Source organism: Spermophilus citellus, assembly GCF_964194105.1.
Source record: "Spermophilus citellus genome assembly, chromosome: 2".
Lineage (NCBI taxonomy): Eukaryota > Metazoa > Chordata > Mammalia > Rodentia > Sciuridae > Spermophilus > Spermophilus citellus.
In genome coordinates, this window is record NC_138183.1 from 242,811,593 (window position 1) to 242,835,342 (window position 23,750).

General features: G+C 50.2%; 2 protein-coding genes across 2 annotated transcripts; one reads left to right on the plus strand and one right to left on the minus strand.

Annotated features, from left to right (window-relative positions):
* The first annotated feature begins 348 nt into the window (after positions 1 to 348).
* On the plus strand, positions 349 to 10,933 carry SMTNL1 (smoothelin like 1). The gene is made up of 9 exons (XM_081263618.1): positions 349 to 506; positions 3,994 to 4,475; positions 4,644 to 4,838; positions 5,110 to 5,242; positions 5,354 to 5,405; positions 6,402 to 6,560; positions 6,744 to 6,858; positions 7,029 to 7,180; positions 10,699 to 10,933. Exons 2-9 carry the CDS (start codon positions 3,996 to 3,998, stop codon positions 10,841 to 10,843), a joined length of 1,431 nt encoding a protein of 476 aa, XP_081119744.1. The 5' UTR covers positions 349 to 506; positions 3,994 to 3,995; the 3' UTR covers positions 10,844 to 10,933.
* On the minus strand, positions 10,740 to 22,346 carry UBE2L6 (ubiquitin conjugating enzyme E2 L6). Its single transcript, XM_081263604.1, has 4 exons — positions 22,183 to 22,346; positions 18,904 to 18,999; positions 14,532 to 14,718; positions 10,740 to 12,761 (listed from the first exon to the last, which is right to left on the minus strand). Exons 1-4 carry the CDS (start codon positions 22,207 to 22,209, stop codon positions 12,610 to 12,612), a joined length of 462 nt encoding a protein of 153 aa, XP_081119730.1. The 5' UTR covers positions 22,210 to 22,346; the 3' UTR covers positions 10,740 to 12,609.
* Positions 22,347 to 23,750: the final 1,404 nt, after the last annotated feature.

The following is a 23,750-nucleotide window of genomic DNA, read 5'->3' on the forward strand; positions in this document are numbered from 1 at the left end:
ATCTGAGAGTGAAAGAGACTGCATGGAGGAACATTGAGGGCCAGGGGCTGAGAGAACGCACAAGACCTCGCCACAGTGGTCTGGATGAGCCTGGGAGGCTAGAGGACTGGGAACCAGGCCCTAAATGGGCTCTGCAGTGATTGTCAGGGTCCCCAGAGCCAGGGCACATTGGGAAGGAAGGTGATCGCAGGACTGATGCTGCTCGGGTCAGGGAGGGAGGGACACAGCGTGATTGAAAGGTGCCACCTGTCAGATCTTCAGGGGAAATCTGAGCCTCCCAGTCCAGGGGAAAGTGTTGTACCAACAGGGCAGTAAACAATGCTCTTCAGGCAGCCCAGGCCTCTAGCAGTGGGGGTGGGGTGGGGTGGAAGGGGAGAGGAAGAGCGGGAGGGAGGCGGGCCCATGAGCTGGGGGCTAGAAGTCACTGGGGCTTAAAGGCAGCCCGGGAGTGAGGCCATTCAGCTAGAGAAAGGCGACAGCTCCCAAGCCCAGGCAGAGGCCTCCAGGTAAGAGAAGGCCTGCGCCCCTTTCTAAGTGTCGCTCCTCATCTGCCAATCCCTACGCCCACCTTCTAAGGGCCAGGGCTTCCACGAAGGATCCTACGATTAGAGAAATCCAGGTTCCTCTCTAATTTTCTCCACCACTATGTCAACTCTCTTTAGATGCCAGAGCCCAGGGACTTGATCCTGAGGAGTTGGTAACCTTGAACTCATCTACAGAGTAGCCTGCAGGTGGCCATCCATGAGGAAGACCTCAAAGGGTGGAGGGGACTTTGGGGGTATTGCCAGTACAGTGGGGTTGGGAGGTGGACTCTAAGCTGTTGAGAGGAACACCTCCAAGGGAGGGTCTCTGGCCAAGTGGGAAGAGTGGGAAGAGGGGGTGCCTCAAGTCCACTGGAAGATGGATTGGGTAGTGGTGGGTGGTGGGGAAATCAGTAGAAACAACAGGCATCCTTCATGCTCTTTGGGGCTTGGAACCTGGATTTCTTCTTCCTGCTGGAGGGAGCTGTCTGCAGTGCTGCTTTAGACACAAAACAGGGATGATATGGGGGCTTCCTGGGGAAGGAAGGAGGAAGGAAGTAGAGAGTTAGACAGGAAGGAGGGGGTGGAGAGACTTTCACGAAGGACCTAGTAGTGTGCACTTAGAAGAGAGAGGAGTTCCTCAGCCGTACCTGACAGCTCTACCCACAGGTGAGGTGTCCCTGCTGTGGGACCTCTGAAGGGACACTGGGCTGAGGAGCTATTGGGAGCAGTGTCTGTGTATGGTTTCTCTCCGGGAGTCAGGAGGCCTGGGTTCTAGCTATGGTCTGGGCCATTTTATTCTCCTATGACTTTGGTCCTAGAGGCCTCAGTTCCTTGAGCCTCAAATTCCTGGTCTGCAAAGTGGGGCTAATAATTCAGAGGGGCCAGAGTGAGGAAGGACCAGGTAAGGCAGAGCTGCCAACTGCTTGGGAATTGTGAGTGCAGGTGTGGGTGGTGTTGTCCCCACCCCTCAGCAGTCGGGACTCCTTCATTCCACGTCTATTTATGATCAGTCTGGAGGGTGGAGAGCTGAGGAGATGAGCATGCAGGATGGCCATTGGTGGGTGATGTGCCGACAGAGAGAAGGGGGTTGGAGTCCTCAGCGCGTCTCAGCCCAACACTGCTACACTTGGGGGTATAAAAAGGGCTTGTCATCATCTTACTGACATTCAGTTCTCTCTCCCTTGTTTTACTAACAAATGTCCTCGAGGCCAGGTCAGGACCTTATCTGGCACAGGCAGGGTGCATCCAACCTCCACCCTGAGACCTGATGTGTGCTGTGCTCCCTCCAAACTGGCTTCCTTAACCCTCCATCATCCCCTGAGGGTGGGGCCTACTTTTATCCCCAGAAATTAAAACAAGAGAAGGTAGGTAGCTTGCTTAAGATCACAACATTACTAAACAGTGGGAGCTGGGGTTGATCCCAGGAAGACCCCCAATCATTGACTTTCACCACTACTTCACCCACCTTTGCCTCAAGAACAGAGCAGGAGGGGAAAGGGCTGTGTGGCTCCTTCAGACAAGCTGTTCTGCCTATCCTGCTGGACATGGTATTGCTCCAGGGGGCAGTAGATGCTCTTCAGGAAAATAGTCCCATAAGAGGGAAAAAAAAAAAAAAAAAAAAAAGCAGAGGAAGAAAAAAGCCCGTGCAAATTGGTTTGGGGAAAAATGAGTAACTTGGAGGTTAGGCAAAGTTACGCTTCCTTTACCAGGGGCCATATGAGATCCACTGGGTGCCAGTGAAGCCGTGTACTCTAAGTGAAGTGCAAGCTATTTCTAGAAGAACTTTGGTCAGAGAATACATCTCTCTCCCACGTCCATGGGAAACCTTATTAGTATGGTGGGAGACCCTAATTTCCCACACAGCACAGTCCATAGAATGGGATCTAGATGAAGCCTGTCATTGTTAGTGGAAATCAAGGCCCTGAGAGTCAGAAGCAGTTGACCTGGGCTCAGATCTGGTGACTAGAAGGTGGGGGTCAAAGCCAGGTCCAGGACCTCCTTGTTCTCTACTGAAGTGCCACCGCCCAGGACCATGTTCCTCCTTACTCTGATACATTGCTGGGCCTGCTGCACCACGGGGGCTGAGCAGGAGGGTGGACTCTATAGACTGCCTCTTTATGAACCCAGCCTCCTTCCTGGGAAATGCTGAGGCCACCAAATCTAAGGACCCCAGGACTCTGATCTGGGGGCAGTAAGACCCAGATGGGTGGCAGGAACAGAGCCCTGTCCCTGTCTGCATGTCTTCCTGCCTCCTGTGCTCTGTCCCAATTACCCAGGTGCCCTGGGCACTATCACCAAGAAAGATAGTACTGCCAAGGGCAGGAAGTATTTTTAGCCAGTGACAAGAGTGACCACTTTTCTTATGGTCTGAGTCATGCCTTGAGCCCTATTTGGGGATTGTTTTCTTTGTAACTACCCCCTCAAGAAAGGCAGGGGAATAAAGGAGTTGGACCTGTCCCGCTACTCACCTGTTATTTGTAGACCTTAAGTATCCACAGGACTGAAATAGGAGAATGATGTCTCACACACTTCCAGGAGCACTTGGAGGCTGAGAATTCCCTGCAGAAGCTAGCCTGAATACGATTCTATTTTTTACCAAAACAAACTCTTCTTTGCCCACCTTTTCTGAGAACCACAGTCTGGCAGTGATTCAGAGAGCAGCTGGCCCAGGGGTTCCCATATTTCAGCATTTTTTACACCACCTCTATGATTTAGTTACATCTAGCACTGCCTGTACTCCAATTTCCTGAATGCCTTCCTTTGAATTAACTTATTTTAAAATTCAATAAATGTATTTTTAAAAGACACTTTATATCACTGTTGGAAATGGAAACTCAATATCACTTGCCAGAAATAGTAACTGTAAAAATACCTACAATGGAAACAAAACAGAGATAATTCTGTCTAGGTACTCCTGCCTGCTTTGAGTTCTAGGGGGGCAAGTAGCAATTATTCCACAGGTGTTCCAGGATGCTAGGATCCAAGTGTGGCCACTTCACTGGCTTAATAAACACAGAGGCAAAATCTCTGGGCACAGTGGTGTATGTATGTAATTCCAGTCCCCCTGGGTTCAATCCCTGCTACTGAAAAAAAAAAAAGAAAAAAAGAAGAAGAAGAAGAAAAGAAAAGAGAGGCGGGGAGTGGGAGCAAAATCATCCAAAAGGCATCATGTGAGCCAATGTTCTTTAAAGTCAAAGCCAGAAGCTACGAGGGTGTTGGGGGCGGGGGTTAGGTGAATACCACCCAACATCAAGTCAATGTGGCCCAACTGCCCCACCTCTGGGGAAGCGGTACTGTAGCCTTCATTTACCCCAGAACAAGTGGATATGTGAGTATCGTGTCCAAGTAATGGGGGAGCCAGGCCTGACCCACAGGCATCCTGACTCCCAGACAAGAACTCTTGGAAGGTGGGGTCTCTACCTCATGCAGGGATGGAGCATGAGCAGGTCCTCTTGACTTCTCTTTCCAGACATGGAGCAGAAGGAAGGAAAACCCTCTGAGGATGGGACCCTCGTCTCTCCGACCACAGAGAACCCTGGGACGTCAGGAGGTGGCTCTGCGGAGGAGGAGACCAAAGGCACAGCTGGGCAGACTATCAAAGAGGGGCCTCCAGAAGGGGCAGGAAAGCAGGAAGAAGCACCAGGCGAGGGTGGCATGCCAGTGGGAAGCCAGGGGGAAGCCAACGGCTTAGATGAGGTTAAGGTAGAATCCCAGAAGAAGGCCAGTGGGAAGGAGGAGGCCAAGGCTGAACCTGAAAAAGAGGATGGTGGAAAGGAAGAGGCCACAGTGGCTTCTCGGGAGAAGACTGGCGGGGAAGAAGAGACCAAATCTGAACCCAAGGAGGCGGAGGCAAAAGAGGAGGCCACGCAGGCCTCAGAGACGCAGAAGGCTGATGAGAAAGAGGCCAAGGCTGATGAGAAAGAGGCCAAGGCTGGTGAGAAAGAAGCCATGGCTGATGAGAAAGAGGCCAAGGCTGGTGAGAAAGAAGCCATGGCTGAGGAGAAAGAGGCCAAGGCTGCTGAGAAAGAGGCCAAGGCTGATGAGAAAGAGGCCAAGGCTGGTGAGAAAGAAGCCATGGCTGAGGAGAAAGAGGCCAAGGCTGATGAGAAAGCGGCTGAGCCTGATTCTAGGGGGAAAGCTGATATAAGGGACAAAGACAAGCCAGAACCCAAGGAGGCCGTTGGGGAGGAGGCTGCCAACAAGGAGACCAAGACTGAATCTCAGAAGAAGGCTGCCATGAAAGAGGAGGAGCAGAAAGAACCCCAGGAGGTGGATGGGAAACAGGAGGTTGACTCTGAAGCAAAGGAGTTGGTGGTGAGTGAGGCAGAAAAGAGGAAGACACCCCCTCACCCACCAACAAGGAGGTCTGGAGTCTTCTGCTCGCCAGGGAGCAAGTCCTCCCTGCTTTATTCCTTTGGGAAGGTCCAGTCTTCCTCCCAGATGTGAAGAGCCTGGGGGTGGTGGCGGGAAACAGGGATGCAGCGCTGTGACTCCCGGCTGACTTCTAGATCATTCTGTGGTCCTCACAAAGCATTGGGCATGGGCTTGTATGACTGTGAGCCTGACCAGATCCTGTTCAATACAGGAGCCAGGGGATGCCACTGAAGAGCAAGAGCAGAATGAGGAAAAAGAGTCAGAGGAAGGAGCAGCGGTGATACCCAGCTCCCCTGAGGAGTGGCCTGAGAGCCCCACGGAGGAAGGCCCCAGCCTCAGCCCAGGTGAGTGAGAGCTGGTGAACCCCCGGGATGCTGCAGGGGCTGCCCTGGGGAGGCAGATGCAAAGGGCACATTGTGGAGAGCCCCAGCTTCCCTCCCCATTCTCTCCTGCAGATGGACTGGGCCCAGACTCTGCAGCTTCTGGAGAGACCAGTCCTTCAGCCAGGTAAGGTCAAGCTCTGGGGCTCAGCTCCAAATGCCCTACATCCTGCTCCCTTCAAGTTATCGTCACCTCTGTCTGGGCCTCCAGCACCTGATTTCAGGATGTTCCAGGATTCCTGGCATTCTGCCTCCTATCCCAGGGCAGAGCCCAGGAAACCAAAGAAGTAAGAGACAGAAGGAAGCATGAGGGACACATGGCCTACCTCCCGCTCCACAGCTGGGGCTCCTCCTCGGCATCACTGACTCTTCCCAGGAGCTGCTTGCCTTACAGTGCAGAATCCTATGGTATCAGCATCATCCATGAGAGCATGATCCAAAAACCTGAGTTTGGACAATGGCTCTGACACCAGCTGTGTGACCTTGACCATGTCACCTAACCTCTTCTTATCTGTGAAGTGGGCATAACGATTGTATCCACCTCATAGGATTATTGTGAGGCTTAAATGACATGAACATAAAGTGTATGGTGCCCTGTACGCAGCAGGTCTTGGATAACCAGCCTTGTGCTTGCATTGCACAACCTCAGTCATTATGAGAATCTTTCTTGGCATCCCACAGAAATCCACCTCCTTGTCCTTCTTAGGGAAAGACACCCAGATTATTCACACCAGTCACAGTGCTGTGTGGCAGGCATCTCCAGGTGCTTCCCATTCTCCTTATTCTGCAGGCCTTAGAATCGCCTTGTCAGTAGGTATTCTTATCCCCATTTTACAGATGGGGAAACTGAAGCTCAGAGAAGTGACGTGACAGTCTCAAGATCACACAGCAAATAAAAGCAAAGCCAAGATCCAAACTCAGGTCAGATCTCAGATGGGTCCTAGTCTGCCCATGTGGCCTCACTAGACCACATGCTCCCCAAAGTTAGGCTGAGCCTCTTTATTCCTTCTCGTCCCCTCCAAGTGCTGGGCACAGGGTAAGTGTACACTGACTACAGGCACCACAACTGCACTTGCCCACGGGTGGTCCCAACTCCTCTCATACTTCTGACCTCTGCATATAGTGAGTCTTCACCCAGCGATGTGCCTCAGAGTCCTACCGAGTCCCCTCCTTCCGGGGAGAAGAAGAAGGAGAAGGCACCGGAGCGCAGGGTGTCAGTCCCAACGCGGCCCCGGGGACCCCGTGCACAGAATCGCAAAGCCATTGTGGACAAGTTTGGCGGGTAGGAAGCAGGCTGCAGGCGGGAGCTGGGCTTGCCCTGGGATCCATGGGAGGGGTGGAGGGCTGTAGGCCTGAGGGCCGATGGGAACAGCCCAGGCCAGGGCAGGAGGACTGACATTGGGGTGCTGGGACTCCTCCCAGTGGGGCCCTTTGGGGAAGCCTGTACACCTCTCCCCTCTCACAGGGCAGCCTCGGGCCCCACCGCCCTGTTCCGGAATACTAAGGCAGCCGGGGCCGCCATTGGCGGGGTCAAGAACATGCTGTTGGAGTGGTGCCGGGCCATGACAAGAAACTACGAGGTGAGCACAGAACGGGGACCCATGGGTGAGGCAGGGGACCCTTACCCAGGGTGGTGGTGCTGGGGAGGGCCTGCGTGGTGCTAACCCCAAAGAGAGGGAGGGAGAAAGGGGCAAAGTTGAGGCCCTCTGGCCCGAGGGTCACCAGGCCCTCTGCACCCCTGGCCCCACAGCACGTGGATATCCAGAATTTCTCCTCCAGCTGGAGCAGTGGCATGGCCTTCTGTGCTCTCATCCACAAGTTCTTCCCTGATGCCTTTGACTACGCGGAGCTGGACCCCACAAAGCGCCGACACAACTTCACCCTGGCCTTCTCCACTGCAGAGTAAGCTCGGCCACAGGATGCAGGCCCGCTGGGAGCTCGGGCCGCCTAAGAGTGGGCTGGAGTCACAGGGGTGGACAGTGGTGGTCAGGTGGATGTCGGGCCACACGTTCATGTATCAACAGGTATCTATGGAGCACCGGGCTCTGGGGAAACGTCAGTGGCTTCAACAGGCAAAACCCCTGCTCGCCCAGGGGGCCCATTCAAGATGGATAAACACACACACACACAGAGGTGAAAATAATATCAAACGGTGACAATGCCATCAAGAAAATTCAGGCAGGGTAAGGGACAGAGAAGAGACAGGCCTGCTGTTTTAGACAGGAATGTTGCAGAGATAGGGGTCGGACTCCAGCTCGGTCATTTGTCGGTTACGTGGTCTTGGGCATGTCTCTTTACCTCCCTGAGCCTTCATAGTCCAACTTCTTAAAATAGGCATGATATTTCCTTTCCAGCGTTCTTGTAAGGAACAAGTAAAATAATCAAGCTCCTGTAACAGTTCCTAACCCAGTGCAGTAGGCACTTTGGCTGTGTTACCACAATCTAATGAATGATTCCACAGTTGCTATGATGATTATTTTTCACTTCACAGCCTGACAGAGAATCGTTGCTCCAAAGTCAGCCTTAGCCCCAGGCCCCCACCTCTACACAAGAAAAGCTCAGCCCAGGAGATCTCTCCGGCCTTGGGAAGGAACACAGGAGATGCTTCTGAGTTACCAGGAGGGATACAGGGCTGTGCAGAGGGCAACTCTGAGGCCCAGGGAAGGACCCCATATGTATTTCCAAAGCCCAGAGACAGGGACTAGATAATGAGAACGTAAGAGCACTTTGGCGTGGGCAGCTGAGCCCTCTAATCTAATCCAGGTCTGGCCACCAACCTGCAGGGGGGATCGCATGTCCCCATCAGCAACATGAAAGGATTAATATTGATCTGAGCTTCTCAACATTTTCTTCTTCACGGCTGATTTCCTCAAAGAAAACTTTAAGTGAATGTTCAACTACAAAACAGATTAAAGGGAGAACTTTTTAGGTTAGGAAGAGCTCAGCGCCCTCCCCTCCCTTCCCAAGATGGCCCCCGAGGCACGTCTGTAGGGTCCTAGAACAGCAAGGATACCCTCTGGAAACCGCCAGGCTCTGGGTGAGGGGTGTAGACGGGTGGAAGGGCATTTACCTAACCCATCAAGGCCCTGGGTTCCAACTCTGGCACTGGAAGGGAAAAATAAACCCCACACCAGACTCAAGGTTCCAGAAGGTTCCTTCCAGTTCCACATTATCTTGCCATGGGATAGGATGGGGGTGTTTGGGGTGGGGGCAAGAGGCAGTGAGGAGCACCATGTCCCACCCTGGGCTCAGAAACACCTTTAATGATGACAGTTTCATGAGTCCAGTGAGCAGGCACCAGGCGTTCCGCCAAGGGGTTTCCTTGGATGGTCTCATTTTGTCCTCCACAATCCTGCAGTGGATACAAGTAGAGAGCTTGCCTGAATTTTTCTGTGCAGGAGGGCAGTGGCAGGGCTGGGCTGTAGGGAGCATCGTGAGCATCAGAAAGAAGGCCATTCAGCTCTGACCCGGCCAAATATCCCCAGCCTGGAGGGCACAGGCCACTGGCCTCCCACAGCTGCCTGGTGTCTGGTGCCAAGCCAGGCAGGGTCACAGGAAGGCAGGAGGAATAATCAGAGGACACCTAGAGGCTGACAGGAGGCGTTGGACAGTGAAAAGGGAAAGGAAGCAGAGAAGGCGGACACAGCCGCAGGAGAACAGAGCAGAGGCTCCTCGGTTTGAACCTCGACCCCTCCTTCCCACTGGATGACTGGGAAGCTCACTTAACATCTCTGGAGGCTTCCTATCATAGTGTTTGGTGCAAAGATCAACTGTGAAAAGTAAGGGCCCCCTGCCCAGTCACTACATTTGACTACTTTGTTCCGGAACTTTCCTGATTCCCATGGAATCCTGAGATAAGGGGAGGCAACGGCCAAGACTGAATTGAGGCCAGTGCTACCACCCTGGAAACAAGGGTTTTGCCTCTCCTGGGGCTGAGGTCACTGCCTTGGTTGCAGGGAGCTTGCTTGTCTTGTTCTTCGAAATGCTCGGGTCTGCATCCCTCCCCCAGCTCCCTGGCCAGCCCAGCTTGGATTTCAGCCCAGCTGTCTCAGCCCCAAGAGAGGATTTCCACTGGGGCCCTCCTCTCTCCTACTGCCAGTGTCCACGGTGGCTTTGGCAGCCTGGAATTGCTGAGACCCAGCTTCAGAGCAGGTGCCAAAGGCATCAGGCAGGTCTAGAGTTGAGTCCCAGCTGTCATTCACTTTGACCTGGAGCAAATCCCCCATATATTGAGTCTCAGTTCCTCTGCAGGCAGGTTGAGGACCAGTAAGTGAGACCATCCAAAGGCAATTATTTGATAAAGCACTTGACAGTGGGTAGTGAGGCCCCCAACAGCAATTAGCTCAGCTTATCAGCCTCAGCAAAGCTGAGTATCAAATGGCCTCACAGGGCACCTGGGAAGTTAGAAGGAAAGGACAGACTGCCAAGTTCCTGGCAGCCCCTCAAACACACCAAACATGGCTGTCTCAGGGCCTTTGTAAGTGCTGTTTCCTCCATCCTTAGTCCTGTCCCCAGATATGCATATGATTTAAAAAATCATGAGCAACCTAAGAAAAATCCTGGATCCCCCCTCTAACACAGGAGCGGATACTCTTACTGTTCCTGCCTTATTTTTCTCTCTGGCACCTCTCACCATTTGATGTGGCATCTACTTCACAGGTTTGATTACTCTCAGTGCCACGAGAGTGGGGAAGTTTGGGCTTTGTTCATTGCTGAATTCCTGGATCCTAGAAGAGTTCCTGGCATACAGTAGGCTCTGAATAAATACACAGAGTCAGAATGAATGGAGCTCTTGTGGATGCTACAGCTGCACCCCAGCACCGTGGCTAGGATTTGTTTTCTGCCCTTTTGGGGGACTGGCCTAGCAGGAGTTCTGGACAGATAGACAAATGTATGGAAGGAGGAGGTTAATGTAGAATTAGAGACCTGCTCCCAGGCAAGGATTTGAGGACATGGAAGCTTTGGAATCAAAGCCGGCTGGGTTTGAGGGGTTTTGTTTCTTTTTTTCTTTTTCTTTTTTTTTTTTTTTTTGTACCAGGGATTGAACTCAGGGGCGCTTTACCACTGAGCCACATCTCCAGCCCTTTTTATTTTTTAATATTGAGACAGGGTCTTGCTAAGTTGCTTAGGGCCTTGCTAAATTGCTGAGGCTGGCTTTGAACTTGGGACCCTCCTGCCTCATCCTCCTGAGTCACTAGAATTACAGGCATGTACCACCATGCCCCACTGGGTTTGAGTTTTAAATCAGTCGGGGCCTCAGTTATCTCATCCATACAGTGGGATGGCTGGCTAGACAATCTTCCAGCTCCAACATACATGGTTTGATAAGATTCATCCTCCCTGAGCTAACCCTGCCCGTGTCCTTGGCTCCCATATCCTTCACCTGTGTTGCTCTGATGCTCATCCCACCCATCCCTCAGGAAACTGGCAGACTGTGCCCAGCTGCTGGAGGTAGATGACATGGTACGGCTGGCAGTGCCCGACTCCAAGTGCGTGTACACCTACATCCAGGAGCTGTACCGCAGCCTCGTGCAGAAAGGGCTGGTGAAGACCAAGAAGAAATGAGCTGACAGGCCTTGTGGGTGGAGGCAGCAGGGTGCCCAGATGACCAGCGGTAGCACCAGCTTCAACTGCATTAAAAATACTTTTGTAAAACCCCGTCTTGCCTTTCTGCTCTCTGGACTCTGCCCCATGAGTGTTCAATAAGTGGTGGCCAAAGTACATTCTGAGCCACTGGGGGCACTTTTCCCAATTCTCTTCTGCTCTTTCCACGCTTTTCCCCTAATTGGGGAACTGCAGGACCGGAGCTAGAAGTTTCTCTAGAAATCATACCCAAACTTGGCTGCTGGGGTCTGGGGTGACTCTATTGAGATAACGCACATTCTGTCCCTGGGATGTCAGTAATTTTGTAGGAGTTTACTACAATGGCAACCAGAAAGTTCTTCCTGTGGGTTAAGTTAATCCCTCCAACTGTGGGGCTGAAGCTTCTGTTTGTTTTCCTTGTTCCATTGTTCATCACAATGAACCTGGAGCTGGTTGTCATTTTGTTAACAATCCTGTCTGGCTTTATCAGCCATTGCAGTGTGTTTGCTCAAAAACAAACAAACAACCATCACAAAATCTCAGGCTGGCATGGCTGCAAGGGGTGTGGGCTCCAACCTGATTGGCAGAGTAGACCCCTGCAGTCCATTGATGTGCCTGTGCTTGGTACATCATCTGTAAAATGTGGGTATTATCCCTGTGCGCTGTTTGAAGCCCCCCACCCCCGGCCAAGGATGGCCTATTCTCTCATGGCCAGCATCCCTTATATTTGGGAAATATACATGAGAAACAGGGTCACACCTTTATTATCATTATAGTATTATTATTATTGCATTATAATCATACAAAATAGTGGGGTTCATTATATTTGTATGTGTATACAACAATTTGATCAATTTCATTGCCCAATACCTCCCCTTTCCCTCTCCTCCCTCTCTCCTCCCTCCCATCCTCTACTGGTCTCCCTTCCACTTTCATGAAATCCCCTCACTCTTTCCCCTTGTGGTGTCTCTAGCTTCCACATACAAGAGAAAACACACTACAGGGCCCTACCAGTTGCTAGATGGCAGCTAAGTCCCAGCCCTCTCTCCTGATGAAAGCTCCGTCCCCTCACTGAGGAGTCTGGCCTAAGGCCACAATTCACGAGTGGCCAGCATATGGGTCCTATGACTCCCCCTGGATCCTGGAGGGCACACAGCTCACAGCCTGAGGTCCCACTCCTGTCAGGATAGCAGTGGTCTTCAAAAGTGTAGTCAGATTGCTGATCTGGAGGATAAACTTTTTTCATTTTGTGATTCATTAGTGGAAAACAAAAAGCTTAGTATCTGAATCTGTCCACACCTCTCAGTAGTTTGGCTGATTTCAATCAGTGGAACATATAACGTCTTCCTTGGACCCTGCCTCCCACCGTGTCTCCCTCTGCCCCCACCCCTCAATGCCAGGGTCCTGGGGGGTTCTGGTTTACCACCAGCTGGTCTGGAAGATGACCTGTTCTTTAAGAGGGACAGCTGGAGAAACGGCCTATAATTCTGCAAACCTAAACTCTGCTGGCTCTGGGGAAGATAAAGGGTGTGGGAAGGGCACACCTGTGGCCAGGTGAACCTGGGAATGAGTCTACACAGCATGCACATGCCTGCAGCCCCACTCCCACCCCATGTATAGAGTCATGTGCAGCAACTAAGAAGGAAAATATGAGCAGGGCATGAGCCTCCTAGGAACTCTGGCCTAAGTCCACAAGGTATGTCCTTCCACCCGGCAAAGGATCCAAGCAAAGAGGGGCCAGACCGGAATTAGGAGGGCCGGTCTACTCCGAATTCAAGAGTGAACTCTTCAGCCTTCTTCCTGAACAGCTCCGGGTCCTGTAACAGCAAGTCAGCGAGCTCCACCCGCAGGGGCTCCCTGGGATTGGGTTTATCCACCAGCATGTTGAGGGCCTCCAAGACTGGGAAGAGAGGCCAGATCAGAACAGCAGGTTAGAGGGGGAAATCCTGGAAGGAGGATCCCCTGAACCACCTCTGGGGAGACCCCAAGGAGATCCCATCTCTTAGGATGATTCTACAAAGAAAACAAACGTCCCCATCATTCTAGGTGGATAACACCCAACGCTCTGGCTCAGTGGGTCAGTGGTCCTCAGTAACAAGCTTCTCATGAGATATGGGGTTTCTGGGTTTCACCCTCCCTTCAACAAGAACCACTCTGGTTTTATCTGCTATATTGGGATTCCAAATTAACTTGGGTTTGGGGAAAAGAGTTCTAAGGCTAAAGATTGAAAACGACTGCTGCTCCATAGCTTTACTCATTCACAGGAGCCTTTGGGAACCCCAGGGAAAGTGGCAGGCCGTCTCCCTAAGCACATGCACAAACACAGTTCCAGGTGAAGTGTGCTTCACAGATGCCCTGAATCCCATCCAGGGACCACTCCCCGCGCAGCTCCACCACTCCAGGGATCTTTGTTTCTCAGGGTTAAGTATTTCTGGTTACCCAGAAAAAAACACCGATGAAGACCATCAGCTCTAGAACTAACCACATGTGCTTATCTAAATCTAATTCAATTAAAATTAAGAATTAAATTTGCCAGTCACAATAGTCTTTATTTTTTGTGTCTGTGTGAAAATACCAAGATCTCTCCCTCACATTTGTAGATCCACAACCCTTTTTATAAGCCATGTGTGTTCTCTGTATTATTATTAACTATTTTTTAGCATTTGCCTGTAAGTTATTAAAGATTGATGCCTCTAAAAAAAAAAAAGAATTAAATTTAAGCAGCTGGGGTTATAGCTCAGTGGTAGAGTGCTTGCCTAGCATATGTGAGGCACTGGGTTCAATTCTTAGCACTGCATATAAATAAAATAAAATAAAGACTCATCAACAACTAATAAAATATTTTTTAAATGTTTTTTTATAGCTGTAGATTGACAGCATGACTTCATTTTGTTTATCTTTATGTAGTGCTAAGGATTGAACCCAGTGCCTCACACATGCAAGGCAAGCACTCTGCCACTGAGCTACAGCCCCAGCCCTAATAAAATATTTTTAAAAAATTTTTTTAAAGAATTAAAATTAAAAATCCAGTCTCATTTGCTGGATATGGGCTAGTGACTACTGTATTGGACAGCAGAGCCACAGAACATTTCCAGAACTGCAGAAAGTTGTGTTGGACCACACTGTGAGCTAAGCTCTGCCCCTTGCCAACTTTGGCTCCTGTGTCACCTCTCGTTTGCCTCAGTGTCTCTGTCTGTTCAGTGGGTTCATGATGGCCCTCCTCAGAGGATGGCTGCTGCAATTAGATGAAGTTGGCAGGTGATGCACTTAGCACAGTTCTAGATGGGCTCTGTTAAGTGATGGGCAGTATCATTACCAGGACAATCCCTTCCATTGTCATTTAGGGCACTGTGTTCCAGAAAAGCACAGAGGTTTGCCCAAAGTCCACGGATGGAGCAGCAGGCCTTTTTATCCCAGGCCCTTCCCTCTACACCGAATCTGCCCTCTTTCCCATGAACCATGGCCAAGTTCATCTGTCTCACCTGCCTAAGATGTAGGAACAGAAGCAGGAGCAGGCTAGTAGGTTCAGAATCTCAGGAGATTCCCTTCTATACCACATCAGGTTCAACTGATACTCATTTTTTTTATCTCCCCTTTTTTAGGCTTTTCTAACTTAAATCCAATAGCCTCCACCCAGACCAGTCCCTCCTCTGGGCCAGACCCAACCCACCTTGGCAAATCTTGATGTAAGGATTCCAGTTCTCCTTGCTGAGGAGGGGCACGCAGACCTCCCCACTCTCACCTACATTGGGGTGGTAGATCTTGGTTGTGAATTTCACCGTGGGCGGCTTAAATGGATACTCCTTGGAGAAGTCAATGCGCAGATTGAAGGCCTTGAGGTTGTAGGGAGGTTGGTGCTGTGCAGAGAGAAAGGTTGAGCTCTGACGCAGAGCTGCTCCGGGAAGATCACTTTCCTCCGGGGCCCTGGACTGGCCTTTCTGCCCCTGTCCCCATCCCAGGGTCTCAGACATCCTGTGCCCCCAGGAAAAATCAAGAGCACCTTCATTCATCTGGCAATTGAGCCACAGATTAGTGGAAGGGTGGAATCACAAAAGGACACTAGTATCAGAAAATGTGACCCTGGCTTTCACTGTCTGACCAAGAGTGCGCCATCTCTCATCTCTGGATCTCAGTTTCCTCAGTTGAAAAACGGATAAAGTTTGACTAGATGAGCTACAAGGACCATCTCAGTTTTATGGTTTTTCTGGAAGACAGCCCAGGAGAAGGATAGACCATTCTCCTTCTAGTTGTTAGCAAGTAGAAGAGAAGGTTGTCATTGTGGGGTGAGTGGTGGAATGGAGAGAATGAGGAAATGCTAAGAACTCAGAGGCTTGGGGATGGAAAATGGGAAAGGTACAGCAATGCCTCACAAAGTTAAAAAGAGAGCCAGGTGCTGTGGTGCACACCTGTAATCTCAGCAGCTTGGGAGGCTGAGGCAGGAGGATCGAAAGTTCAAAACCAGCCTCAGCAAAAGCGAGGCACTGAGAAACTCAATGAGACTCTGTCTGTAAATAAAATGCAAAATAGGGTTTGGGATGTGGCTTAGTGGTTGAGTGCCCCTAAGTTCAATCCCTGGTTACCCACTTCCCCAAAATTAAAAAGAGAATATGTCCAGCAATTCTACTTCTGGGCATATCCTCCAAAGAATTGAAATTAGGGACATGAACAGGTATTGCATACCAATGTGCATTGGTGTTCACAGAAGCATTATTCACAACAGCCAGAAGATAGAAGCAAACCAGGTATTATCAACAGATGAATAAACAAAATGTGGCATATGCACACAGTAGAACACTATTCGGCCTTACAAAGGAAGTACTGGCTACAGTATGGATGAACCTTGAGGACATTGCACTAAATGAAATACTCCAGAAAAAGCAACAGATATTGCATTATGCCACTTATGTGAGGGACAGAGAATAGTCAAATTCGTTGAAAAATAAAGTAGAAAATTGGTTAGCAGGTGCTGGGAGGATAGGGAAATGAGGAAGCGATTGTTGAATAGGCACAGAACTTCAATATGAAGGATAAAGAGTTCTAGAGATGGGTGGTGGTGTCGATTGAGCACCCACACAAGCATATTTAATGCCACTGAACTGTATTCCTGCCCCAGGTACTGGGGATTGAACTCAGGGGTGCTTTACCACTGAACTACATACCCAGTCCTTTCTATTTTTACTTTTTAATTCTGTGACAGAGTCTCACTCAGTTGCCCAGGTCAGCATCAAACCTGCCATCCTCCTGCCTCAGCCTCCTGGGTTGCTGGGATTGCATTTGCGCACCACTGCACTCAGCTGAGCAACATCTTTAAAAATGAAGCCAAGCGTGGTGCACATCTGTAATCCTAGCAACTCAGGAGGCTGAGGCAGGAGGACTGCAAGTTTGAGACCAGCCTGGGCAACACTGTCTAAAAAAAAAAAGTGGTTGAGACAGTAAAGTTTGTTCATATATATTTTACCATCAGTTTTTTGAAAAGTACCAACTCAAGGACCAGAGTTCCCTAGGGGTTGGGAACTTCCAGAAACCAGTAGGAGGTCCTCCAGGCTTGAAATGGCCTGAAGACTTTCTTGAGCACCTACTCTGTGCTCTCTGAGATAATGGTCGACATGCAGAAGAGTGTAGGGGTTACATGGACTCTGGAGCTACCTACCTGGATGTGAATCTTGGTTCTGCCACTTATATGATCTTGGGTAAGGAATTAGCCTCTCTGTGCTTCCAAATGGGGACAACAGTACACTTCTCCATAAGGTTTAGGTGAGGATGAAATGATTGACTTTATGTCAAAAAAAAAAAAAAAAACTTAGAACAAAGCTGAGCATGGTGGAGTACACAGGTAATCCCAGTGACTTAGAGGCTAAGGCAGGAGGATCACAAGTTTGAGGCCAGCCTCAGCAACTTGACAAGACCCTGTCTCAAAAGGGCTGGGGATGTAGATCAGTAGTAAAACACCCCTAGATTCAATCTCCAGTACTAAAAATAAATAAATAAATGACAACTGAGAGCAGGACCTTGAACTTGGCTAGCACTGTATATATGTCAGCTATTATGATCCATAGGAAAACTCACATCTACCAGCATCTCCATTTTCAAATAAGGAACGTCAAGTTCAGCACAAGTTCACAGTGGTGGGGCTGGGACAGAGACATAGCACTGTCGATTTTACATCTCCTCACAGGACCAATGTTCTATACCCGTAGAAGGAAGGAACCCCAGAACTTGGTGATCTCTGCACAGAGGCCTTTGGGCAGGTTCCAAAGCCCCAAGTCCTTTGACCCTTCAAACTGAAAGCGCAGGGCAAAGGAAGCCAGAATGACATGAGTACCTCTCAGCAGAGTCAAGGGTTTGTTTTGTTTGGTTTCTGTTTTTGTTGGGGATGGAACCAGGGCCTCTCACAGGCTAGGCAAGCATTTTACCACTGAGCTGCACCAAGCCCAGAGCCAGGATCTTCGCAGAGCTCCTTCTTAATGGGGGGTAAACTGGAAACCCACAGTGGCCATGGGTGTATTGAGGTAAAATGAAGCAACAACTGGGTAGATAAAGAGAATGACCGGTTTTTATGGTGTTGATAATGAGAAAAGGCCTTGTGAGGTAGAGATAAGGCCCAGGGCAAGGCCTCAGATCAGGGCGGGGGCATCCTGCATCCTGTCTGCAGGGCCTTCTTGCTGGCTGCCCAGGTCTTCAGAGGTTGCAGAGAGATGGAGCTGAGAGCTCTGGGACCTGTCCCACCTCTGCCACAAGCTGGTTATGTGACTGAGCTTCTGTAAGACTCAGCTTCCTCATCTATCAAGTGAAGTTGGACAAGACCAAGGATTTCAAGTTGCATTATACTTAGCCGAGGAAGTCCTACTGACTCCCAAGTTCTGGGTTAAATGAGACATCTTGCTATTTTAATATTCCAAAAGAGCTTTGAGCAACAAAAAGCTAGTAATAATAAAAATAATTTTTATTTTCAAGTCACCAAAGGTGTGTAGATGAATTTCTCAAAGATAATGTCTTCAGTACCAATAATTAGATGACAAAACTGAGATCTCATAGTCTGCTAGATTCTTGGGAATATTTCTTTCAATATTAATCTCAAAGGGAGATTTTATCAAGATGCTACCAAATAATGAACAGAGAGAAAGGAGAACAGTAGAGATGGGTGATCTTCTGAAATAAGATCTTCGAAAGAAAACAAAATACATTTTGGTTTTGGGGAGCAGGTTCTATTAACTCAGAAACTTAGAAGTTCAGTCCTACCCCTTGACAAAGCCTGCAAAGGTCCAAGAGACTGACTCTCTCTCTCTCTCTCTCTCTCTCTCTCTCTCTCTCTCTCTCTCCCTCTCTCTAAACCAGGAATTGAATCCAGGGGTGCTTAATCACTGAGCCACATCCCCAGGCCTTTTTATTTGAGACAGGGTCTCACTAAGTAGCTTAGGGCCTTGCTAAATTGCTGAGGCTGGCTTTGAACTCATGATCCTCCTGCCTCAGCCTCCCAAGCTGCTGGGATTACAGTCGTGCACCACCACACCCAGCTTTTCTTTCTTTCTTTTCTTCCTTTTTTTTTTTTTTTGGTGGGGCTGGAGGTTGAATCGAGGGCCCTGTGCACACTAGGCGAGCACCCTACCAACTGAGCCACATCCCCAACCCCTTTTCTTTTCTTTTATAAAGACAGGGTCTTACCATGTTGCCAAGGCCAACCTCAAATTCCTGGACTCAAGCCACCCTCCTGCTTCAGTTTCCCAAGCACCTGGGAACTACAGAGGCATGTCACCGTACCCAGTTTTCTCCTTCGTTTTGACGCTGTTTGTCTGAAGCTTCTGGGGTGGCCTTGGTGGCTACTGAGGAAGGGTCTCTAATAAGTCCAAAAGTCCGTTGACATATTCAGCAATCTCCCAGGAACTCAGAGCAATCAATCCAGGGAGAGACCCCCTCCACCAAGGATAACCTCAGGACAAGAGCCCCAAGGCAGGGGACATTCTCACCTCACCCAGACCCTCCCTGCCCAGGCCACTGGCCCATGGTACCCCGCATCCAAAGCCAGGACCCCCATGGACACTCACAGGCAGGAGGAGCACATGCCACACCAGGACATTGGTATCATCACAGTACAGGTGCTTCAGGTAAGGCGGAAGTTCCTGTTGCAGATCCTCCAGCTCCTGGAAGAGGCAATTGAGTGGTCAGTGGGTCTGGTACTTACTACCTCAGCCCCCGCCCCCGCCCCAAGGGCAAGCCATTCTGGGAGCAGAACCTGGCAAAGTTAAAGCCCCCACTTACTGAGCATATAGCAGGTATGCCGCATGGCACTGTGTGCTTTAAAACATCTGATTTTGGCCTCACCACTAGGGGTACTAGACATAGGAGTAGGTGATCACTTCTTCCAGGTATTGAGACTTGGGAACATATGTCTTAGGAACCTTTATTTCCTGAAATCCAGGTACTTAATCCTGTCCTATTATGTGTGGATTCATAATAAGAAAGACAGAGAAGCAGGGAGGCTCCGCAAAGGGTGCACACTGTGAGCCAGGCTGTGCCGAATAAATAGGAGTCTGCCATGCAGAGAAGGGGACAGGCACCAAGGCACAGGGCCTAGACCAGGCAAATGTGGATAGGTGTCCCATGGAAGGTTAATGGTTATTACAGGAAAAGGGTTCCACGGTCAAGTATATTTGGGAAAACTAAGCAAAACCGCTTCCTTCACTGCAGGACTTCTCAGAGCCTTTAGAATGCTATGGTGTATTGTGACTCTCCAAGACGTGAGCCTCAGCATGCCCCACTTCTCAAAGGGCACTTCCCAGCCCTTTGGGGGATCCATCCCATGGGCCTACAGAGCCTTTCATTTGGGAAAAGAGGGGATAATACAAATTCAAGGCCAGGTCATATTTCACTGGAAAGATGAATGGGTGGTTTTCCACTAGGGCTGATTTTACCTCCCAGGGGACATTTGGCAATGCCTAGAAACATTTTCCATTGCAATTTAGTGGGTAAAGATTAGAGATATTGATAAACAACTCTAAGAATTACCTGGTGGTGCTAGGGGTATAGCTCGGTGGCTTGCCTAGCATGCGCACAGCCCTGAGTTCAACATCCAGCACTTAAAAAAAAAAAGTAATTTACCAGGCCCCAAATGTCAATAGTCACAAGGTTGAGAAATCCTTGTGTAAACAAAGGATTTGGAGAGAAAGCGCCAAACCCAGCCCACAGTTGAGGAGGGGTCCTTCACCACTATGTGGCCATCTGAACTTTCTTTCCCCCTGCCCAACAGAGACATGTTCTCCCGCCTCTCGTATCTCTCACCTGTGTTCCTGTCTGCCCAACAAACTGCTCCACCCAGACTCCATGACCTCATTTATCTTTACCCCAGACAATGGGCATATCATTACTACTATAAATCCTGCTCTCAGTATTGTCTGACTCTTTGGCAAGAATGAAGCCCAAGGCTGAAAGGTCAAGATTTGCAATGGGCATTTTCTGTATCTTTCTATAACTGGGAACACATGGACTTTATCTCTTTTAGGTGAGTTCTGCCAAAACTTTCCCAAAGCCCGAGGATGTTGAAACTCAAGCTAGGACAGTTCTTTCCCAAGACAGCATGGGAAATCACCTGACTTAGAGGAACCGAAAATGAAAGTAGAGAAGCCACTGAACAAGCCTGCTGATTTCCTCCAAATTTTCAACTGTAAACATGTATTTTTTTTAACCAAATATTAAAAAAAACAAAAAATGTTACTTGTGAATAAAATGAAACTTGGCCATATGTACAAAAGAAAGGGATAGAGAAGCTGCTAGTTGAGGACCCATGACAGGAGCCTGGGCTCCAAGCTCAGTTCCATCATTCCTTACTGAATGACCCTGGACAGCTGAGTTATTTTCTCTCAGCCTCAATTTCTTCATCTGTAAAAATGGAGCATTAGCTAAGTGCAGTGGCACACTACTGCAATCCCACTACTCAGAAGGCTGACATAGGAGGATCACAAGTTTGAGATCAGCATCAGCAACTTAGTGAGACCCTGTTTCAAAGCATAAAGGGCTGAGGGTGTAACTCAGTGGTAAACCACCACTGGGTTCAATCCCCAGTACTGAAAAAAAGGGGGGGGGTATTATTTATCTCACAGAGCTGCTAGGGGAATTAGATGAAATAACTTATGTAAACTGCCTGAGTTAATACCCCCCACACCCCCACATCCCGAGTGCTTAAGACCATCAGTGACAAATACCAGCTCCAGTCTTCTCCCCACTTGGTGGGGAAGACCCTCTGCCCCATTTCACTGCCAACCTTCAGATTTCAGTTCTTCTGGGCTGAGCCTCCTCTGAGTGTACAGATAGATGTCCCTTCCCGGCCTCTGACAAGAAAATGCTGTCTGCCCCTTAAGTGCATAGAGCAGAGGGGCACTAGCAGGAGCTCCAAAGGTTGGTGGGGGGGATGCCCATGTCACCTCACCAGAATTGCTCTTCCTCCCCCTCTCCCTCCAATTCTGGCCACACCCCAATCCTGCAAACACCCTGGATTTTCCCACCTCCTGGGGAAAATTGCTCCCTCCCTATCCTTACAGATCTTACTTCAAGTTGTGTCCCTGTTAGGAATGAAAGTCCAAAGGGATAGGATTTTTGTTCGTCGCTGCCCTGCTACCTCTTAGCACAGGGCCATTATCCTACATATTCGACATCTGCCTAAAGAATGCAACCAGACCACCTACTCCAGGAAGCCTTCCAGGGCTGCCTCCGTTTCGTTTCTTCCAGAGAACACCCATAGATCGCTCCTACACACACACACACACACACACACACACACACACACACACACATCCTAAGCAGCATTCCCCGCCTTTCGGAACTCGGATAATGTAGGTATCAAAGTATGGGATGGGCCATGGGCTATTCCAAGGCAAGGAGTTGGTTCTGGTTATCGCTGTTCGTAGACCACCCCATAATCGCTGCAGCTGAGCGCCTGGCCCCGAGGGCCTTTTCTGCATCCAGATGCACTCAATGGTTACAAGTTTCCAGGAAAAGTGAAACTGAAACCAGTTTGGGGGAACTGGCTCATCGTCACCCCCAGTACGGCTCAGGAAGCTAGTGACATTCCCACCCCATAGGCACCCTCCCCACCCCAACCCCAAACTCCAGCTCCGGACCCTCTGGCAGACCCTTTCTTCTAGCGAGAGGGCGGGGATGCCTGGGATTCGGCCACCCCGGTACCCAGCCTAGATAGATAGATAGATAGATAGGTAGGTAGGTAGGTAGGTAGATAGATAGATAGATAAAGCGCTGGAGGAGCGGCGGAGAGGACGGCGGGAGCGGGGAACCGAGGGCCGCGAGAAAGGCGTCATCCCAAACGCGATTACCTTCGCCACTCGCTTGCTGGCGGTCATCTTGGCACCGAATCTGGGGCGCCCGCGGGCTCTGGCAGGGCCGCTGGCTCCGGCGCGGACACCGTGCGCCCCGCCCCAAGGGCCACACCTCCCGAGCCCCGCCCACGCTCCGCTCCACTTGGTCCCACTCCCGGCTGTGTAAACCTGTTCCCACCTGCTCCGCAGAGACGCGGAGGGAGAAGTAGAGAGGACGCTCTGGCCGCGGCCGGGTCCCCGCGCGATGGTCCCGGAGCTGGGGAGCGCGCGCCGTCTGGAGACCAGGCAGGTCCGCCTTAGATGCGCCGGGCTGCGGGGGTCCCTGCGCTCCGCTGGGGGGCGCCGTGCCAGGTCTGCTATCGCGCGGGAGCGGTCCCAGCCTGCAGCCGCGCCGTGGGCTCTCCGGTCTCCATCAGCCCCCCAAATGCACACTCGCCCTAAGAAAATACCGAATGACTGCTGTGCAAACGTTTCTCCGCGACAGGTCGCTTGGTGGCCTCCACCATCGGACCACCACCCTAAGTCCCTCCAACATCAAGAGTCCCAGAGTCCCTTGGCCAGTCCCCTGCCCTTCGTGCGCCAAGTGCCCCATTCTAAAACTAGGCGAGGGGTGTGGCTTAGGCTATATTCCCTCCTAGGATCGCTCCTTTGGCGCTGGGGATCCGTTGCGCTGTCCAGCCTTTGGTGACGGAAGTGCAAAGTTTATTCCGGACACCGCAAGAAGGCGCTGTTAGGGGGTTGGTTTTGTCAACCACTCAGTCTCTTACTAACTAGTCTTACTGTGTAGTAAGCGCCTGTTATATGCTGATTTGGGAAACAGTTGGATAGCCGAAGCCCCAAGACACGAAACAGCATCTCGAGAAGATCTTCGTTGCAATGGTGAACTAGCTAGGAGCCCCCCTTCCTCACCCCCACCCCCCTCAACCCAGAAATCGGCTAGTTCCTCACATAGTTTTTATCTAAATGTCTTAGAACCATACGACTTCTCTGCTAAGGTGTAGGGTGTATTGGCCCAACAATTCTCTTTAATTCAATTCAATAAACTTGAACTGAACACTTTCTATGTGCTAGTCATGTGAACAATTCTTTAGCATAGGCCGATGAGGGAACCTAGGCATGTGAACACACCGTTGGTCAACAGTCTCAATTATCATGGGAACATGGGGTCCCTGTCCCTGGAGAAGCTCTCAGGCTGTTGGGACAGAGGGAGGAAATGCAGCCTATTCATTTTTAATGATGCTGATAGGAGAATGACCTGGTTCTATGAGAGCCTGGAGAAGGCTAATGTGATCTCACCCCAGAATGGGGCAGAGGTTTCCTGGAAGAGAGAAAATTCCAAGAGACTTGTGGAGCAGGATGAGTTAGCTAGAGTAAGAGCAGAGAGGGAAGGACTTGCAAGAAGAGGGAACAGCCCATGAGCAAAAGGGAGGTGCTGGTGTAGCTCAGGCTGAATGACTTCACAGTGTGGAGCTCAGGTCTCTGTTTACACTCCTTAAACCTCCTTCTCTTGCCTTACAGAAGTCCTGCATCCCCAAAGTGAATTTGTACTCATCCTTGGATGGGTC